General features: G+C 38.4%; 1 protein-coding gene across 1 annotated transcript in view; it reads left to right on the forward strand.

The window, feature by feature from the left end:
• Positions 1 to 22,372, forward strand: part of MYBPC3 (myosin binding protein C3) — a 64,307-nt gene that overhangs the window by 20,498 nt on the left and 21,437 nt on the right. The window contains exons 10-24 of the mRNA XM_040602360.1: positions 3,407 to 3,430; positions 4,213 to 4,379; positions 5,173 to 5,305; positions 5,539 to 5,541; positions 5,985 to 6,109; positions 6,709 to 6,814; positions 10,763 to 10,929; positions 11,311 to 11,476; positions 12,394 to 12,500; positions 12,821 to 12,850; positions 13,007 to 13,143; positions 14,580 to 14,657; positions 15,926 to 16,085; positions 17,146 to 17,250; positions 20,720 to 20,908. Coding sequence (XP_040458294.1) covers positions 3,407 to 3,430; positions 4,213 to 4,379; positions 5,173 to 5,305; positions 5,539 to 5,541; positions 5,985 to 6,109; positions 6,709 to 6,814; positions 10,763 to 10,929; positions 11,311 to 11,476; positions 12,394 to 12,500; positions 12,821 to 12,850; positions 13,007 to 13,143; positions 14,580 to 14,657; positions 15,926 to 16,085; positions 17,146 to 17,250; positions 20,720 to 20,908 — 1,697 coding nt within the window. The remainder of the gene's footprint in view (positions 1 to 3,406; positions 3,431 to 4,212; positions 4,380 to 5,172; positions 5,306 to 5,538; positions 5,542 to 5,984; positions 6,110 to 6,708; positions 6,815 to 10,762; positions 10,930 to 11,310; positions 11,477 to 12,393; positions 12,501 to 12,820; positions 12,851 to 13,006; positions 13,144 to 14,579; positions 14,658 to 15,925; positions 16,086 to 17,145; positions 17,251 to 20,719; positions 20,909 to 22,372) is intronic.

A 22,372-nucleotide genomic window follows, 5' to 3' on the forward strand; every position in this document is an offset into this window, starting at 1 on the left:
AGGTCACACAGGTATACAAAGCCCTGCTAAGCCACACGCAATGTATCCAGCTAAAAGTGGATTCTGGCTTTGCAGTAACCCTACAGCCAGAGCTCTCAAGGCGGGGGCAACTAGACAAGACAGAACGTGCACCTAACAAACCTTCCATAGCTGGCATTGATAACAAAGTTTCTTGTTTCAAGTCGGAAAAAAAAAAAAGTGCCTCAGAAATTTTTTATAATTCCCAAGTAGGGAAAAGATGCTTTCTGAATAATGGCAGTAATCAAAATTCTACAGATTTGAGAGTAGTTGTACACAAACTCTAATTTCTATAGCAAATATAAGGCAAAAAAAGAATTGTTGATTTCTTTTTAAAATTTTCAAATAAGCAGAGGCCAACGTGAAAATCTTTTCGTAATTTCATACAGTGACTCCAGCTGGAATGAAGTGCTAAGTATTATGAGCCCCTCTTCTAGTGCCTTTCCCTTCTGCTTTCATTATTAGTTTTGAGCAGTGATAGAACTCTAAAAGGTAGTAAAAATCTCCAGTATTTCCAGAAATGTTGTTTGTGAATTTAGCTATTCATTATTTGTTAGAGTAGAAACACAATTTGTTAAAAGAAGCTTACAATTTCACTGCATTTTATCAGTGGCTTTGACCTTTCTTGACTTACAAATCTCCATTTAGTGACTTAAAGCATACTGATAAATTCACTGCTCCTAGTTGTTTTTCACAGCCACTTTAGAAGTAATTTGTGGATCCTTCAGGCTTTGCACACCACAGGTTGAAGACCACTCCCACATTAACAAGAACTGATAGGCATAAAAGCTCACCATGGAATGAAATTATTCTTCATTAAAATAGAATAGAAAAAGGAACTCTTAAGAGCTATGCAGATTCAAAGAGAATTGAAGACTATTCTTTCACCACTTCTGCTTTGTCCCACCTAATTTACAAGCGCCTCTCAATCCAGAGGTAATGAACATTCCTGCTATAATAAAGAGAGCTTCATTTAATACTCTATCTCCTATCGCTGTAATTTAATTAACTGGTGTTGACATACAGATGTCATGGGCCAAGGAGAGGTCATTGGGAAGAGGAAGCAAACAGCTGTCACAGAACTATTAAATGGGACAGTGAGCAGAGACCTTGAAGGAGGTGACAGCTGACAGGGTCCAATCAGTTGACAGTAATGAGATAGGAAGAAACCATCTCTGGGATGTACAAAACTATTTTTAACCCCTCTACACATGTTTAAAACATATCAGCTGTGTATTCCATTTACAGCAGATTCACTAAGCTGCATCTTAATGCCCCCGAGTGCATAGCTAACCTATGAGGTGGTCACTCTGAATAAGGATCCCCAACATCAGGGAGAGTAACGTAGCGGTGGGAGAAACTGCAGGAGTCCAAGTGCTCTGTTACTTTTTGTACACTGCTCAGCTCTTGTTGGTAGTGTAAGAGTACAGCCTAACTGTGCAAACTCTGTGTCTTTATGGGATCAAAGAGAATGTTTTAACAAACATAAGATGGTGAAAAGGAGTACTGGGACGGGAAAACCTTTGCTCAGAGGCAGAGACATTTTTTTTCTTTTTCAGAACTCAATTAAACAATATACAAATTCCCTTTAGCTTTTAGTACCATTTTGCATGCAACTTACAAGCCTTCCCCTGTACTTAGAAAATGTTAGTATTTCCAAGGAAGAGACTATACTCTTGCTTATGATCAAATTCCTTGTATTTCAGCTTGCATACACCAAAACAGCATTGCCAGATATAACAATGGGATGACACTGAGTAATGGAAAAGCTGAAGCATAAAATTAAGGAAGTCTTCTCAACAGTGAGATATCCTAGACTGTGGAATTGCTTCCAAATTGGAAGATTTTTCTCATGATGTATTTAAAAATAACTCACACAAAATATATTTGAAAACTCCACGAATAAGCCTACCTGCAAATTTTCAGGTAAAGAGGTGCATACAGATAAGCATAAGTAGGCAGATAGAGAGGGAGACCACCAATATTTACATAATACCTAAGGGAAAATAATAACATTTGAACCTGTTAAGACTTCCTTATTTCCTGGGATTTTTTATTTCCTTTCGAAATAGTTTGCTCCACAGAACATTAATTGTACTAGTACAAAGAAATCTGCACATATTAAAAATTCCTGGGTTTATGTACTTATATGTCTATTCCAATTTACATGTATTTAGAAATATTTTAAAGTTGTTCACTGGTATGACCAGGGCAACTAGCCCAAGAACTGTTTATATTAAAAAAGTTCAGTCTATTTGGCAAATCAGTTAAATGGTCCTGCCTTCTGCTAGGCAAAAATACAAACCATTTGTAGTTGCCTCAAACTAGAAGGTAGGTAGATAGAGGAGAGGAATCCTGAAAAAAGTTGTGGATGATGTTGATGTGCTGTTAAGACAGAGCAAATACACAGTAGGCTGCACTTACTGTAAGGAGTCCAACATTCAGATACACCTATCCATTCAGTAAGTGCTAGTGAGGGCTTAGAGCTTAGTGAATGCTAAACCACTCCAAAGAGATATTACATGCCATATCTCAGCTCAAACTCACTGCGCTGAACTCCTCTTCTCTTGCTTCCTTTCTGCTCAAGAGCTACAAGGGTGCTGGAAATTGCAAGCCTGGACTGAAGCACTTTAATAAACATAGGGCTCTCCTTACAAGCCAGACTTTTTGGGGCAAATAAGGAATACCAGAAATGTTTGGTTATACCTGCTGACTAGACTGACTACAGTCATGCTTTTTAAATAGCAGTGTTTCCCACAGACTAATGGGACTGTTCTTTTCCGGGGGGGGGGGGGGGGGGGGGGCGCAATGCAACCAATAATCTTCCACTTTTCTCCACATTACCTGCTGCATAACTTGTCTTCTTGCTGGGGTTTACTACTGAATATGGCTTCATTACAAGGGTGTGCTCTACTGCACTGGAATGTGCTTGGTCCTGGTGAGATCAGAAACCACAGCCACAGGAAGTTCCTTTTCCTAAGGAAAGTTTTAAGAAAATGTTACTTCTTTGGTCTCTTCTCTGTTTACCAAAATGCAAACCATGACAGGCAACAGTTCCATGATGACAGGGCAAAGCAGAGCTATTTGTTTCCCTGTAAGGCAATCAGCCATAATTAGGAATAAGCAGAAGCGCTTACACTTTTAAATTGCAGATTGGAACTGTACAAAGTGTGGGAGTGAGTTTGGTTTCAATAGAGAGCAGCATTTTTCTTAAGGCTGTTTCACAGTTTTTGCATGAGCGCCTTCATCTCCCCACTACTGAAGTGTTGTTCTGCTAGAGGTGAAGATGACATTCATGCGTCTTTTGTATTAACACGATGCCCTCTTTCTTGCCCATTGGGATGCTGCATGTTTTCCAAACGGTTCTCTGCATCATTCTGGAGTACAGCAGCTTCTTGCGCTCGGTAAATCGGTAAGGTTACACCAATTTCTTTTTCTATTTATGATCTATTAAATAAAAAACATGATGACAGAAAAAGAATGTCTTACCCAAAACCAGACAACCGAATTTCCACTTGGTTTTGCTAAACCAAACATGAATTCTTCCATAAACACTAGCTTTGTGGTTAAAATATAAAATAAGTATTCCATCATAAATACTGTCATTTGCCACCACTCACCTGTCTATGTGTCTTTATGTTTTATAGATTACTATCACCTGTATATATATACACACACACATATGCCTATACCCTAACAATTGTCTTTGCAATATCTAATAAATATTTTAATAATCTGTTATTCATTCATTTTAGTGAAGAGAAAAACGTCCTGAGTAGAAAAGGATTTGTTTCTAATTAACACAAACCAACTGCCTTGTTTCTAAGGCGTTCTCAGGATATCAGTCCAGTTCCTTGCTTTGCCACATGTTTTGTGTATGACCATGACAGGAAAATAAGTTTTCTTGTGTTTCCATTACCCATCATTAAAGGGAAGTGAATATTTATTTGCTCTGGCTATTAGAAAGTAAACCCTTCAGGAGCACTTTTATTTTGATCGCTGTATAGATAAATATAAGTAACACTTATCAAAAGTTTTATTTCATTATTTTAGGTAATAATATAGTAAAAACTAGACTGCTAAATTTTTTATTAAGAAATGGCTTCATCAAACTGATATGTAGCTTGTCAAGCCTATGGCTGTTCTTAAATCCTCTCAATAGTGGCATTCAGGCACTCTGATCCCTTTCTGCAGAGGTGAAGCAAAATCTGAATCACAATCTGATGTTGATGTCTGGGAAATCCTGAGGAAAGCTCCTCCTTCTGAATATGAGAAAATTGCTTTTCAGTATGGTATCACAGATTTGCGTGGGATGCTGAAACGCCTCAAACGCATAAAAAAGGAAGAGAAAAAAAGTACAGGTTGGTAAGCTGTATTTATTCCAAACATATCTGTTCATATCTGCTTTGGAAGCCGTTTAAATATTAACAGCAGCCCAAAACAAGAGCATGAGAAATAGGAGTTTCCTATTACAGTCTGTAAATGTGAAATGTCGATTACCAAAGATTAAAGCTCTGCCTGAAGCTCTGAGCTACCTTGCTCTGAAACTCTGGATGTTCTGAACCAGCTCATTTTACTCATTTCTTCTGCTCTGCCCTTTATCTTTCCCTCAACGTAAAGCACCACCACACCCCACTCCTCCCACCCCCAAAACTGGCCAGTATGGCAGGCATCAGTGAATGTGGAAAGAATTTCATTTCCATTGGGATGATACATTTGGATTCTTGAGTCTTTTCTAGCCTTATGAAGTATTGATCACCTAATTTTAACTAATTTGTTTTAAAAGTCTGAAACAGAGAAGGCAAACCAACATTCATCACTACTGAGGTCAGTATCATTTTCTTACACGGGCAGATGTAGCTGTAACTATTTAGGATGTGTTGAAGTACATATTCAAATGTGATCTATAATATTCTACCTCACTTATTTTAGTTTATATCACCCACTTTCCATCCGATGTTAAGGAAAACCAGAACAGGATGAAGACCAGACAGAAACGGTAAAAATGCAAACAGGGATGCAGAAAGTGGGAAAGGTCTAAAATGATGGTAAACAACAGGAAAGGGAATAAAGACTTACTCTACTGGTAGAAAATGTAAAAAAAAAAATACATTAAGTATAAACTTTAAAAAAAAAAATCATTCTTCATCATAGCATTTCTCAAGAAACTGGATCCAGCTTACCAAGTGGACAAAGGACAAAAGATTAAATTAATGGTTGAAGTTGCCAATCCAGATGCTGATGTGAAATGGCTGAAGAACGGACAGGAGATCCAAGTGAGCGGCAGGTAAACTAGAAATACAGGAAATCCAAAAAGGAACGAGCTACAGCTTAGACAAAGCGGAAAACCTAGGTTTTCTTAGAAAGAAAGGAATAAAATAGGGAGAAATAGGAGCTGAGAAAGAATCTACCTAGTTCTTTGGCTCTGGATCATTTTGCTGTTCTCATGAATTTCTCTTTTTCTTCCCTCTGCTCTGTATATCTACATGTGGAACTGGATGCTTACATCTACCTACTTAGCAAGTAAGTTCTCAGATTATATTCTGATCTTTATGCGTATATCCAGGGTTCAAAATTACTTTCTCATGATACAGGATATACTTCAGTGTAGCTTGTTTGTAAAACAAATTTTAAGTGATTTTACAGTGAGGCCATGACAAAGCATTTTTAATGGTAGTCAGGTTTGTTGTATGGCTACATGTTAGAAAAGCATCTAAAACCATTCACAGGAGTTTGTACATCTCACACGTGTATCAAGATTTCACCCTAATTTCCTACACTAGTTTTTCAAACACTACTGCTGCCCACCGCACTGGGTCAGGGATATAGGGCTGGAGTCACAAAAAAACCCCTCGCCACTGAAGTCAGATAAAAAAAGTAGGAACATTTTTCTCTGCCAGGCAGGGGAAGAGTGTGACTGGGTCCAAAAGAGTTGCTGTCTGATTACATTTATATTATCTTTTCAGATATATTTTTGAGGCAGTTGGGAATAAGAGAATACTGACCATAAACCACTGCTCCCTGGCCGACGATGCAGCCTACGAATGTGTGGTGGGGGAGGAGAAGAGCTTCACAGAATTATTCGTAAAAGGTGAGCAATGAAGATCTCCCCTAGCATTTAGCTTTAAATTACTGTCATCTCTGCTCTCAGATTAGTTAATCTCATGGGAAAGGAAATTCTCAAACATATGAACAAATTCTGACTTTCAAGTACATCTTTTTTTTACAGTTAAATGAAGGAAAATTTTCCTATAGCTGCAGCTAAGAAAGCACAGGAAAACAGCACAGTGAGAACTACCATTAATTCTCATTTAGAAAGTGATCTAAGTCTTCCCAATAATGGGGCTAGAAACTTCCAAAGTTTGATTCCACTCAAGATAAACATGTGCCTCAAACTCTACAAGCAGATCAAGTAGTACAAAGAACTAATGCCTCCAGTTTAGAATTTCAGAATAGATATGAGAACTGATTAATCCTGTGTTTCTATTCTGTCTCATGAAGCAAAACCCAAAAGGTCATTTGATAACATTGATAATGTGATGTGGCACAGTAAATGTTAGGATCCAACACAGAGACCATCACCGTGTAATTTGGCCAGGGGTTCTTCCTGTGGAGCACAGACCGGTGAAATATAGCTCTGGTATTCGGTCTTTCAGAATGTTGTTTTAATGAAGGTCTCTTGATTTCCAGAGCCTCCGATCCTGATCACCCACCCACTGGAGGACCAGATGGTGATGGTTGGAGAGAGGGTGGAGTTTGAGTGTGAAGTGTCTGAGGAAGGAGCTACTGTGAAATGGTAAGGTAATAGAAAAGGGGAGGGGGGCGGGGGGAACCCACAACACAACAACATGAAACCATCTCTCTTCACTGGACAATCTAAGACCACAGTTTGTGGACAAAAGCTGTGGAATAAAAAGGAAAGTGGCATTCTATGTAACTGTTTTCAGGAAAAGATTGATCCTCCTCCTATAAGTATAGATATTTTATAATGTCTCTAGAATCTCTTGCTCAGTGCTTACAGGATGCTACTGACTGTACTGAGCTGTTAAGTTTCCTAAACAGGCGACAGCAATATCTAACTATTGCCCAGACTAATCAGATCTGTATTGAGAGGAGTTTGCTGTACTTCTGGGCTTCTCAACTACAGTGAGGTGTGCATTTCTTTTTTTAAAGTGTTTTTTCTTAGGTAAAACATAAGTGTCTCTTGAAACAGAGAGGGAAGGTCATTGACTTATTTTAACATATCTGTTGTGGCGATCCTGCAAAGTCAGTCATTATGCATATGCAGTGAGCAGGATTACGATGATAAACATTTAGACCATAGAGACCTTTTTGTTGGGCATTCCAGCTGAGCGGAAGCTGGAAGGTTCACGCCGCCCGGGCAGGCACAGCAGGCAGTGCTCACATACCAGGTCTTACGCACACTGTTCTCACTTCATTTCTCTACCAGATGAAATTCTCTTGTGCTTGTTAACAGCTTCAGGCACATGGTTATCAACTGCTCCCACAATGCCCATTACATTCCTGGAAAGTGCCAACCACTCATCTGCTCTCCCAAAGGAAGGAACTGAGAATTTAAATAGAGCCCAAGAGCTAGTTCAGCATATGCATTACACTGTTGAAGCCACATGTACAGACACACACATGCTATTGTTCAGGAACTGCTTACAGACGCCTGGTCACAAGAGATGGTGACAACCAGATCCGTCCCTCTCAGAGCACAGTGCAGCTGCCGCACTTTGATCCTACGCCTTTGAACAACTCCCATACATCTTGCAGAGCTGGTATATGTGGGATGAGCATTTGGTGTGACAAGGGCAAACCTGCAGCTGTCTCAGCCTGAAATGCAGCAAGTGGTCGGAGAAACTCTTCAAAACATAGCAACAGAAAACTGAGCAGTTAGACATTTACACCGTATTTTACTGCTTTTATCACGTGAGACTCAGTCAATGCTCTTTGGCAACAGAGGGAGTGTTTTGGACAATGGAGAGATGAGTCCAGAGGAAACATGAAACACAATATGGAGAAAGAAATCCAGTTTTATGGCTCATTAGGGAAATAATCAACAGTTTAAGGCAAGTAACAGGCACTAACAGGGCACCTGTTATAGCTCTTGTACCCTTTAAACCTGGCACATAAAGTCACAAGCCCATGAACAAAAGCAATTACGTGACTTGCACAAGACAGAAATAAGGCTTAGAGCCTCTTAGGCATGGCCATCAGACTAGGGCTTGCAGAAGGGTCTCTTCATAGTAATCAGGAAACAATGTTTGCCCGAACACCCAGAAAGGTCTTACATTATTATTATGAAGTACTACAGAATAGTTATTTCTGAACTTCAGATGGTCTTGGAAATAATGTAATTCTTGAAGACAAAGATTTAATAAAATACATAGTTTTGACCTGATATTTCCATCTCTGAATGCTGGATGTGTCATCTTATCAGCTCCTAATGAAAGCAAAGTATTGTAACATAGTAACAACAATAAATCTGTGTGGCCCCATTATCACATAGTGCCTACATCAGTGATATCTCAGAACACATTAACAAATTTATCCTTAGAACTGAAACAGGAAAGCATTTCCAGAGAAAAGAGGTGTTTCATGGCAAAGTTGAGAGCAGATATTTGATCTTGCAAATGTTCAGGACTGATAGAATAAACCATGGCTGACCTACATATTATTGCACTAGTTCTGCTTCAAGTGTGAGGCTGGACCAGATGACCTACAGTGGTCTTTAAACCTACACTTCTACGGTTCTATAAAATCCTCCACTTACATTTCATTATAAGTAGATTCCTCTACCTCATTGTCCTCGTTACCAAAGGAAGGTCTGTAACATTACCTTCTATGAATTTTTTCACTTTTCACTGCAGCAGAGTATTATTTTAAGCCAAATGGTATCTGGCAGTTCTTTTTTGAGGTTTACAGTTTTATCATTCCACTATTTGTCAGTACACCCCTCTGCAAACTTTCTACTCACATACAGCATTCAGCAATGTGCTAGTCAGTAAAACAAAGTGAAATGCACTGTTCCCTTCCCAGTGATTTAAGACACTGGTCATTGCAAAAGTCTGTTTTCATTATTTAGACAAGATTTCAAGAAATCTCTCTCTTACCAATAGCTGAATAGAACACTCAGATACCTTTCATGAGCCACATGGCAAAATAAATCACCAAAAAATAGATTTAAAAGTTCAACTTTAGAACACTAGCCACAGTGCATGTGCCTGGTTTTGCCACAGCAGCATGCTGCATTTCGGGATTACAGTCCATTCTCAGCAGCTCAGCAAATGTTCACACATTGCATTGTAGCACTTGTTCCAGAACTAATCTGCATGAATGAGAATATCAGCCTTAGGAGAGCATCTTGCACATGGCCTCAGACCCTTGTCACTCAGCAAACAGAGGAAACATCATCCTGACACAACACTACGCGCTGTGCTTCACATGGTTGTTACAGGCATCCTCTGTTTCCTCCCTTACTAGTAGTGTAGTTCTGTGGTCTGGTAGGGAGGCCTGTGTTTTTCTAAACCACCTGTTGGTTCCAATATGCTGTGCCGTAAAGGACAGTTAGGGGGGATACAGCTGCAGCAGGTACGTACATCTAAATCACAAGTTTTAAGATTCCTGTCTCTGCTGTGAAGTTTTGATCGTGTGACTCACTTCAGCAGACTAAGAGGCAAAAGGTTTTCTTGCATACACCTACCCAGAAATTGGAGCTATAGTATTTTAATAAGTCCCAAAGTGGCATTTCAGTTTGCTATCCTGTAAGATCATTTGTTATTGGTTACCAGTGGATATTCAGCTTAAGGGAAGTAATACAAGATAGAAAGAAAATTCTTACTTCATTAAAAGCAGATCATCTTTTCTATTTCTTTTTCCACATAAGTAAATATCAAAGAGAAAATTTTTTTCATTTACAAACTGCAGCAGTATTCAAGTAACAATATAAATATATTAAAATAATAATGAAAAAAATTATATCAAAGGAGTAAGTCAACGAAATTGCAACTTATTTTCTTATAGCTTGTTGAAGTTATTTAGGATAAGGATCAGGAAATCTTTAAAACATTTTATGTATTTTTGTGTGACCTTGACTGAACAGCACGAATCCTCTCTGCTCGTTTCCCTTTATGAAAATTGAAAATTACAATAATTAAATTTCCTGCAAGGCTGAATGGTGAAGCTTAATTTAGTAATGTCTTAAATGTACCATGGCATCTTTGAATGGAAAGGGTAACAAAATCCAAAATACATCTTCATTTAAATCCATCCTAAAATTTTCTTCTTTCACTGATGCCCACAAACCATGAATTTGTAACAATTATAATTCACATCAGGAAAATTAAGACTTTTAAGTCATTTCTCAGAAAGTCCCTTTTACTTTATGTCAGCTTTTAAGATAGTAAATTCCCTGCTGGTGAAGTGTGTCTTCATCCCTGTATCTTCTACAGAAATGAATATATTTTCATGTTTACCTGTAGCATAGAAATAATAATAATCAAGTACTTCCTTGTGAGTGAACTCTCTTGAACCAGAGGTTCAAGCAAAGATTAACGGTCAAACTAGAAGCGTTCCAGTCATGCTTCCAATAACATTTGTGCAATGGTCTCTTTTGCTAACCTGAAATGTACAAAGATTGGATTTATCTTGTGTCTTCCAATCTCTAGTAACATCGAGCTGAGTCTTACTCTCCTCTCCCAACCACAGAAAAATGACTCAATGCTATTTGGCATTGCAGGGAAAAGGACGGGATTGAGCTGACACGGGAAGAGACATTCAAATACCGATTCAAGAAAGATGGAAAGAAGCAATATCTGATTATTAATGAGACATCCAAGGAGGACAGTGGACACTACACGGTGAAGACCAATGGTGGGGTATCAGTCGCTGAACTAATTGTACAAGGTAGGCACAGGTAATATTACAGAACCAGAGAAGCTGAGAAATGAAAACAGGCCGAAGGTAACCTTCTCTAGGATAGGGCACAGGAGTAGCATAATCCCCATGCCAGGGGAAACAGCAACTTAATAAGGGGCATAAGGTTTGATAATAAAGGCCTCAAGAACTCAGACCTGCGTGCTGGATGTAATAGATACTCTGATAACAACAGGTGCTTAGCTATCAATCCTGTTAAAGCCCTGCACGCTGTGGATTTCCCTTCATATTTCACTCTTCCACAAACAGCTTGCTCAGCCCTAGCCCTTTCTATTCAGTAAATCCACACCATTTACTTACAGAGCTATTCCGATTTTTTGATGTGTGTATCGATTATTCTCACAATATCAGAGAAAAAGCTGGAAGTTTATCAGAGCATCGCAGACCTGACAGTGAAGGCACGCGACCAGGCAGTCTTCAAGTGTGAAGTTTCTGATGAAAACGTGAAAGGAATCTGGTTGAAAAATGGGAAGGAGGTGGTCCCAGATGAAAGGATAAAGATCTCTCATATCGGCAGGTAAATCTTGTTTCAGAAATCAGGTACAGTCTTGGGTACTGCATTACAATCCACAGGAACTAGTATCTCAGGGGATAGTAATATAAAATAAGACTTCATCCTGGCTCCAGCTAGAAGGAAAATAAGTTTAAAGCCTTCTCATATGCAATCAACACAGTCACAGACTTGCTTTGGTATGCATGCAGTCTTTCAGTGTTGGTACGTTTTGCATGTATGGCAGCAGAATGGCATATCAGCAGAATTCATTCTTTCCTTGGTATTCAATCTAGAAAACACCTTGTTGATAACTTTAAAATTAGCAGTAGTATTTAGACAGATTAAGATAGCACATATGCAGAAACCCCTTCACAAAAAGGAGCGTTTATATTAACGCATACAGTTGTGCAATTCTGTGCTCAGGTTTCTTTGCAGTTTAACTACTACTGAAAACGGAGACCAAGGAAATTCAAAAGATACATAAACATTACATGTTAGGTAAAGCTGTCCTTGGTATTCCTTTTCTGTATTGTTTTGAATTTACAATACTACAGGGATGGAGCATTAATTTTTAGCTTATTTTTCCAGAATTTATTGCAGTCGCAATCTGATGAAATGAAACCAGTCAGCAGCATTACAACTGCCCTTGTAATGGGAAAGGACTGGACTAAAGCAGAGAAACTGCTTCCTCTGTTCACACTAGAGGATGCATTTACCTTGATAAGAAAAATCCATTCATAGACAACATGCTGACACGGAATTGCCTCAATACTGAAAGTACAGTAGTCTACAGTCCTGGTGGTTGTTGACTTGATGGTAGGGCAAGGGGAGAAGAAACAGCAGTGTCTGTTAATATCCTATAGCCTGCATCTTGTCTTGTGAGATAGTACGGTTTCTCCTGGAGAGGTAAGGGAGTGGACTATATTTGTTCACGTTTCCAGAATCCATAAGCTAACTATTGAGGACGTAACACCAGACGACGAGGCTGATTATTCCTTCATCCCTCAGGGATTTGCTTACAACCTTTCTGCCAAGCTCCAGTTTTTGGGTAAGTTATCTTCAGAATATGTCATGGGAATTCCAGAGATATAAAATTATGGCATTAATCATAGTCATACCAGGAAAAAGCACACAATCTCTTTCCCGATACTTCAACATAAGCAACATTGCTTTTCCCTGTTATGTTGTGTTATCATTATCACCTTGTTTTACAGAGCTTAGTTTCCAGTTTGAGTTAATCTGTTGATGTTTATGCCTTATGAGGTTTTAATGATGAACAGCTTTAACATTACTTTGTGGGTGCAGATGCTATGTAAATTCTGTTTTCTGATCTGTTTCTCCTATTCCCTCCCCCACTTTCTTCCCCAGAGGTCAAGATTGATTTCGTACCAAGAGAAGGTAAGAACAGTGGTTGTTATTTATATGCAAGTAAACATGCTTTCAACAGCAAAGCAAGCAAAGTATTTTCATTTTTAATGTATGACTCTTCACCTTTTTTTCCATACAGAATACTCAAACTATATTTAAAACTTATTTTCTCTGCCTTTTCTACAGAACCTCCCAAAATCCACCTTGACTGTCTGGGCCAGTCCCCTGACACTATTGTCGTGGTGGCTGGGAACAAATTGAGACTGGATGTTCCCATATCAGGAGATCCAACACCCACTGTCATCTGGCAGAAAGTAAACAAGGTAATGCATAACCCAGCACAGTATCTGAGGCAAGGAAGGCACAATTAATTTACAATTCTTAGTTACAAGTATTTTCATCTTGCTTTTATTTTTCTTAAAATCCCCAGGAAAAAAAATATGTATCTGCAATGCAGCTGTTTGGGATTTAGCTCTTTTTGTGAGAGCTGTCCTGAACTGTTCTTTTCCTGAACCGTTCCAAAAGAAGGGGCTGAGTACATATGAGTAGACATTTGTATATGCAGACAGTAAGATACCATACACATTTATTCACTTCCTCCCTCAGAGAAAAAGAAATAAGTGATGAGTCATCTCCATCACCTTCACCTGACAGGATGGACATGTTCTGGAGATGGCAGCTTCTTTTTTAATCTTTCTCAAGAATTCTACAGTCAGAAGAAAATGTCTTCTTAGCAGACCACTGGAGTAAAACGATTTGGGATAGTGAAAATAGATAACACCTGGTATTTATCTTATCAAGGAAAGAATTTAGAAGCTAGACACAAACTGTGAGCTTCCTTTCTGGCTATATCAGAACATCCCCACCCCCACCACCTGCAGGCTCATGAGCTATAACTAGCATAAAGCACAGAAATACTTTGCATAATATTGTACAGCATCATTACACTTCCCATAGGTGTAGATACAGACAACATACCATTGCAAATTAATTTCCCCAATCTCATTTCTTCGTAATCCTGTTGCATTCTTTGTTCAAGTTAGCATATTTAACAACAGTTAGGACTTCTTTTCTGCAACGCAGAATTAGTATGGGAACAAAAAAGCCATTTGTCTCTTTTTGGGAACCAAGAGAAATTGACTTCTCATACACAAGCTCCTCTGACAAAATTATATCAGTGGTGACGGGATATCAGACAACCTCTATATAGTGGTATTTCTGAGGTATGAGGTCTCTATGTGTTAAAGAAGCCAGTCTTGATTTGAAAGATGTATAACATATACTTACTAATGAAATCCTAAACAAACAGTAGCACAGCTTCAGAATATACTGTTTGATGTTACAGACCTGACTATATTTCTGCGTGCTAAAACATCTAAATCAACTTACTATCCTGTTGTTACAGAAAGAAGTAATCCTTATTTTCATAGTTAGACAAGATGAGTAACTAGTACCACATCCAGTTACAATTCTACTGCAGGAATGTCGTGTATCTTTAAGCTGTAAATTTGGTTTTGCTGACTTATCCTTCCCTTAACTCACTGCAATCTGATACATCTGTTTCCTTTTCTGCTTTTTACTTTTGCATAGTTTATTTCCTTTCCAGGTTAGCTTGCCGCCTCACTTTGCTCTTTGCTTTCATCACACCTCCATACTGAACCCCCTGCTTACAAACCTATGGACTGCTCTGTCTTACAGAAACAGCTTTACTGTTCTGCTCAGACTTAGCTTACTTTCTGGCATTTCTTTGCTTATCTAGAAAAGCAACCTTGTTCGAAGCAATGATGATTCCATGACTCCCTCAGAAAACAGCAGTGATACAAATACTGATAGTAAGGTAAGTTGCTTATGATTTATGCAGACACACAAATATGCATAGCATCTTCCAGATAAAAGGTCACATTCAGAAGGAAATAAAATTGAAGTCAATAGATATTAAAACTGGTGCAGCAAATAGCACATCAGGCCCAGCATCCTGCCTCACAACGGTAATTACCAAACACTTTGAATGGGCACAAGAGATCTGGTGAATAATTTTGGAGTAAGATGCTGATCAAGGAAATATTTTTAATCACCGCCACATGGTAGATGGATTAAGAGGAATCAAAGCAGTTATTTGAAAACTCTTCTAAATGTACTTACAAATATTTATCTCTTTTTTTTTTTTTCCTCCCCTCACTAACCTGTAAGCTTCAATAATAACTAGAGGGAAAAAAAACCTAGGACAAAATCTTACAGGACACTGGAAAAGATGACAATGGATCAAGAGAGTGACTATATGCACAACACAGTGAAAGAGTATTTTCCACAAGTTTCTATTTTTTCCATAAGTCTCCATTTTTTTCATAAATACTCTTTATTTTAATAGTCAAAAATACATTTATTATGCAGCAATAAACCTTTCTCAGGGATAGGGTTCTGCTGTATTCATCACTCTTCAGGCGCATATGCTTTCTAATAGTTCCTGTTCTAACTCTAAGATAAGCAGACACATGAAGGAAGAAATGTGTTATAAGTGTACGGCAAAGTTGTGTTCGTTATGTTTAGACCTCAGCACAGCGAAGAGTAAGAAGTAACCTATATGACACCGAGTGACAGAAATCATAGGGATGCCATTAAAAGTTACAAGAAACATGGTAATTATTTTAGAGGGAAATTGTTCAAGTCTATGCTATCTGATGCCAAATGTAGATACTGTTGATCGGGAAGGTTTGCTCAATCATTTAAATTTGCAAAACTTCTTGAATTTACATAGCACCCAACTGTTATCCATGAAACTCTTTACATCGGTACTAGCAGCTATCCCAAGCAGGAATTTGTGGAAGTACTGATTAATGTCATTGAAACGTAACTGGGCATGTGTAACTAGCAATGAACCTTAACAAGCTGCAGACTTTCAGAGCCAGTTTCCCCAAATGTTTTTTATGTCAGCCACTTAGTCAGTATTTTCTCTTCTGCATACAAGTAGAACTTGAAAAACCTTGTAACTTTTCAATAATTGTTATAATGTTCAATGACTTGAAGATTTTCACCAGCTTACACACTAGGCTCATCAGACTATCCCAGCAAAACTTACAGTGACTTTGTTACTTTCCCTGCCCACAGCTTCTGTTTGAGTCTGAAGGCAGAGTTCGTGTGGAGATGCATGAAGATCACTGTGTTTTCATCATTGAAGGAGCAGAAAAGGAGGATGAGGGTGTATACAGAGTTATAGTTAAGAATCCAGTGGGAGAGGATAAGGCTGATATCACAGTCAAAGTTATCGGTAAGTGAAGGAAGGAAACAACCAGAGTATGAGAGCATCTTGAGTTCACTGAAACCCACTCTCCTCAGACTGAGGCAACTTCTGATTTTCAGTTTAGAAAAACTGAAAAGGGTCATAAAGGCAGGAATACTAGCAATCACAAAGTTTAGCAGAAGGCAACTACCTGTGAAAAACACTTCTGTCAAGAGGTAAGAGAACAACTCCCAGTTGAAATCTATGTACTCCCTTATGTATTTCCAATTTCAAGTGATCCTATCATTTTATAAATGACATTCCATTCTGAGGTATATGATTCATGCTTGTCTGAGATAAAAAATTCTTGCCATTTTGTTGTGGTTTATGTTTTCAAGCAAAGATCACCTTATTCTATAAGCAATAAATGGTTAATAGAATAGAGACATCATGATTCTGATATAAACAGATTTCCACTACAAATCACAGAACAGCAGGTGGAATATGATTTAGAGTTATTAATTTTTATAACATTTTTCATATTTAACTGTTTATACCCTGCCACACATGTGACAAATGGTCAGCTTATAAGCAAACTCAGAAATAATAAAAGAAAGTTACTTTCAGCTACAGTATTAAAATTCAGAATTCACTGCTTAGGTGAATAATAAGTTTCTTTTCATCTTTTATAAATCCTAAATCAGGACATTTGCCACTAATATCTCCAAATAAAATATGAGACATGTCACCATTATATTCTATATAAAGTTAATTCTAGAGAAAATAGGAAACCCTGGAGCAAGCCTTTTCTTACAGGACAGCGTCACCTTGTTACCATACATTTTTTTGAGCAAAAAGCTGATTATTCAGCTCCCTTGTCCTTTCCAGACATGATCAATGGTGTTTAAAGGAAAACCAACCTAACACAGAAGCACCAAAGAGCAAGATTCACTTCAGAATAAGATAATACATCCTCAGTTGTACCCACTATTGCCGACAGAGCTGTATCAATATGATAAAGAAAAAGCATTAAAGAAACCTATTTAATTGACTTGTATACAGTAACTGAAACAGTAACAACTCTCATTCATTCTCACACTTTCTTCAGATGTTCCTGACCCTCCAGAAGCTCCCAAGATCAGCAACATTGGAGAAGATTACTGTACTGTGCAGTGGCAACCCCCTAAGTACGATGGTGGGCAACCAGTACTTGGTAAGAAGTACCAAAATACAGTCCCCAGCAACCTTGCCTGTATTTTTTTGTTGATTCTTTACAACGGCACAGGATTCTCCATTTACTCTAGGGAAGGCTGACCCTCCACAACTAACACAGCAAACCTTCCAACTAGGTTCTGGCCCTGCAATTTTAGGGAGAGGGTGCCCCCTACCAGCACAATCTGAATCAGACAAACGCTTCCAAAAAAAGCACAAGAAGGCGATACCAAAAATAGTTTATGCTAAACATTTTCATTCAAGACTGAAATTGTAGATCAACATATAGACCTTTGGACCTACCTAGGGATACCAGCACAGATCTGTGGCCACCTCAGTCAGCAACTCCAGTCGTCTGCAACCTCAACCGCTTACACATTACATCTATTTTCTTTTAGAAAGCGACTTCATAATTCTGCTCCACATACAACCACACACCACTGCTCACAAAACACTTTTCAATCATTTTAATGACCTTAAAATCTGTAGTAAAAACCTAGAGGCCATAGTTACCATGCAATACAGGAAATAAGCAGAAGTAATCAAGAATATCTCTGATACCAATTTAAGTTCTCTGCAGACCATGGTGGTTTCTAGATAAAACTCCCTAGGATCCTAGGAAAGAAGTCAAAATAATGTAGTGTCTTGGCCAATTTTAGGGAGAAATTTCTCTGGACTCCAAATCTAGCCATTCGTTTAATGAAGATCACCAGAATTTGAGTTTCTTTTCAAAGAAATACAATGAAAGCTATAAGGGATGCCAGGGCTAGAAGTGTTCTAAAACTCTTTTAACCCCCTGCATAGTATCTGGAAGAGAGAAGTTTGTATTTGCTTTTGGATACTTGGGGTTTATTCACTTCCACAAGAATAAAGTAACCTCATTTACTTCAACAGAAGTTATCTGTGGAGGAATAAACAAGGTACTACTGGGCCAGCCCTTTGTGGTTTCATCTGTTCTGGCAGGAAGCAAGCAACAAGTCAACAATTCAAACTTATGTGCAAAGATATGTACCAATAGCTGTCCCATCACCACAGCCCACCCACACACACCCCATTTACTAGGCAAAGCACATGATTTTGTTTTGTATAGTTTTCAGGACGCATACTTTGAAAGTTCTTTATTTTGTTTTCACAGAATGACACGGTTAACGTTCCACTAACTCTTTGCACTACATGAGGAGGTTTCTTCAGTTAGCACAGGACTGTACTACTAGTAGAGCTAGAACAAAACATCTGGAGGAAAAAAAGCCCAGATGCAGCACTATCCGTTCAAAGTTTTAAAAGCAAGTTAAAAAGGCAGGGGAAAGAGACATAAGCATTCTTATGTCTTCATATTGTTACAGATGGCATTGTAGGCAGTCTGCTACAGTCTTTATTAGCTATATCCAATATAGAAAAGAAATTCACACTCCATCTTCACTGTTACACAAATGGGGTCTCATATACTTTTTGTATTACTAAAGCAGTATCTTTATCTATCATACATCTGTGCATTTGGGGAAATAATCTGCTTTACCAAATGTCACCAATAGTCCCAGTATGGTCTTTTTTTAAAAAATTCCAATTCTGATCTGCCACAATGAAGAAGCATCTCAGTTCTGACAGGAAACTATGGTTATCTAAAATTGCAGAAAACCAGAAACTGAGCTGCTGAAACCCCTCCCAGTCTCACAGACCCTGGTGGAGAAAAAAAAAAAAAAAAAAAAAAAAAAAAAGGAACATGTCGAAGGAACCATAGGTTCTTTGCTTACAGCATTAACCCTGCTTAAAAGCTACTGAAAACAAGCATGCCAGGAGTAACTTTATACATTAGAAGTAATGATACAACCCGTCAGCTCACCACCACTTGTTTCCCAAAACATTCTATAGGCTCCCATATTCTTTTTGAAGTTCAGTGTAGGCAGGAAAGGCTGCTGATGCATGCTATAGCATGTCAACAAACATGCCTGTCATGCTCCATCTCCCATTAGACACTGTGTGAATCAACTTCCCAGGTACACCAAAGGGACACCTGCAAGTTGATAGCCACGACCTTTGTGAGCAGCAGGGACTGAATCACCAGCACACACTGCTCGATTCATAAGTCTTTACAATGTATTCGTTATAGACTTACATTATTGTAGCTGACCACTGTTACAGATTTACCCTCTGTAGACTATGGTAGAAACAGACATACATTACATAAAAATACATGGTATGTGTTAATCACTATTCAGTGTATTTTCTGATTATTCACTCCCTAGTTCAAGATTAACAGCTTTGAGAACAAGTTCTATTTAAAAGAAGTCTATATGCATCACATCCAGGCGTACTATCTGCAACACAGAAGCAGCAGAAATTTAACATAGCTAGATGGAAAGAAAGCATCGATAACTTGTAGCATGTCACTGGAAAATAATGTATACAAAGATTTCCAATGCAATATACAGCCATTCTCCGTATTAAGGACCAAGAATCACAGATTCCACTCCCAGTTTTGGGAAATCAGAGTTTAAAAGATGAACTGATAACCCAGCCTGACTTAGTCATTCTGAAAAACAGCACAATAGTTTGGGAAAGGCTGTGGATATTGAGGGGGTGAGGGAGATGCATTAAAGACCTGGATTCTGGGCTGGGCATACAGACTACATCTAAGCTATACTACAGATTTGTTCTGCAGTGCATCCAGCTCTCTTGGTTCTCTGTAATCATACAGAGCATCTGTATTCACTTTCCTTCCCAAGGGAATCTAAGCAAGAAAAACTGTGTGTGGCCAGGACTTGCTCCACTCCACCATGGGACTGAAGCAGAGGTGGGATCTTCACTGTCTGGGAAGCACGCCACAATTCCACCACTTGGCAATAGACACAGAGATCTAACTTCAGTTCTTTAATAAATCATATATAAATAATAAAAAAGAAAAAAAAGAAAACACACACAATAAGGGTTCTTCCAACTAATTTTTTGCTTTGGGAATTATGCTGTTAGTGAAGATTAGTGAATTGCAGCAGAATATAAACTGTCTCATCTTACACATTTCAAGGCAATTTCTCTTTCACTGAAAGGGCTTTCTGTGGAACTGCTGTGTCTTGTTTCTTTGCTGTTAGGAGTGAATGCTCCACCATTCTCACCAGAGAGGAATTACCATTTAAACCAGATCTGTTGTATCTATTTTGCATACATCTAAATGCCTTGATAGTAGCGTACAGCATGCAAAATGTGCTTAAAGCCTAATACCAGACATAGAAAATTCTAAATAACTTCTACTCTGAAAAGTATAATTGTTCAGGTAAGAACGTCAGATAGAAGTAAAGTAATGCAAAAGGAAACTGTAGGAAAATACCAAAGCTTCACACAGTTCAGTTATACACAATAATTCTGAATCACATTTGGCTCTTTCATGCCATTGGGTGGAAAAAAACAGGTGATTTTCTTTTTTCCTGTGATAATAATTTGCAGTTCTATTACATCATAAGAGCTGTCCTTTTCAGGCTATATTTTGGAGAGAAAGAAGAAGAAGAGCTATCGATGGATGAGACTGAACTTTGACCTTTTAAAAGAGCTAACCTACGAAGCCAAGCGAATGATTGAAGGAGTAGTTTATGAGATGCGGGTTTATGCTGTGAATTCTATCGGTATGTCCCGGCCAAGTCCTGCATCACAACCCTTCATGCCAATTGGTAAGTTTTACCACACTCTATGTTATTTTAGGACAAAACCAAGACAGGACAATTTTTACCTCTTCTCTTCAACTGCCCTTATACCTAAAAAAGAATGTCTTAGGAAAGAGGCCATCAACAGACGGTCTCTATGTTCTACAACTGGCAACTCTATATTCTGTATTTATTCAACATTCTATAATTATTCTACAAGATGGCTACTCTCTATTTAATCAACCTTTTCCTTTGCAATCTTCCTCTTCTCCGTCTCTCATTCCCCTTCCTGAGAAGCACAGAGGTTCCAGTTTCATGAAATTGCTGATGAATTTTTAACTGTTATAATTAGAAGTGTGAGAGGCAAGCTGGATCTGGAAAGGAGGAGAGCTAATTGACAGAAATTTCCCTGTCCCTCTCAGCTTCTGCCATTCCCTTATGGGTGCAAATATCACAGTATCCCACCCAGTACTCCCTTAATCCTGGCCCTCTCCACAGCTAAAAGGATAGCTGATTAAGAAAATATTTGAGGAATGATTTTCTATAAATAATCCTTCCCAACACAGCAGTGCAGTGTCTCCTGCGGTTCCTGAGCAAGGAGCAAGCTAAAGGAGTCCTCAGGAAGCCTGCCTGCTAAGAGCTTTAGGAAGAAGACCCACAAAAATACAAACAGCTAGAGACTGAAATGACTAGAGTTGCTGAATCTACAAGTATCAGTGATGGGGGACAGTCTGCTGAAGGAAATAATATGAAAGCAGATGATGCAGTGAAGGGGTCAGAAGGAAAGGATGAACTGCAAGAAGGGTCTCTTAACTCTGGATTTCACACACACAACGGCTGGTCTGCAACAAAAGAGGACAAACAAAAGCCATCAAGCGGAGCTACTGAAAATAAAGGTCCACAGTTTTCATGGGATAGGCAGAGTTTTACTTGATTAAGGACAAAGTTCACACTTACTGCTTCAGAGAACAGGTTTGGGGTTTTGACTGTGTACTGTGTGGCTGTGTATGCTCCCAAATGCCTTCGCCTCCTGGGTGCTGTTCACAGTCCTTGCTGCCATTTCAATATGAAAATTTTTGACACAGCTACAGGAAGGAAACTGGGTGATATTTTTTTCATATTTTTTTTTATAACAACTTTGGGAACTAAGATCAATTTCCATCAGTTGCACAGTTTATAAACCTGTACTTAACTTACTTTATATATTAAATATTTCTAATACATAAAATCTGTTATGTGCATTCAAAAGATGTTCGGCTTATAATGCATATACACAGAGTATGCCAAACATACATTTATTTAACATGATTGCTTTTATGCCATGTATACTAACTTTTACATTCAGCACTCTAAGTGTTATCTTGAAAAGTTACCATGGTTTGCTTTTTAGAATCTATGATTTCACAGTAGCATTTGTATCTGTTTGGAATTTTCCAGTAAGGGCTTTTCTTGATGGTTTTTTAATTAGTAGACAACAGTCATGCTTCAGAA

The sequence above is a fragment of the Falco naumanni genome, chromosome 7 (genome assembly GCF_017639655.2).
Source record: "Falco naumanni isolate bFalNau1 chromosome 7, bFalNau1.pat, whole genome shotgun sequence".
Taxonomy (NCBI): domain Eukaryota; kingdom Metazoa; phylum Chordata; class Aves; order Falconiformes; family Falconidae; genus Falco; species Falco naumanni.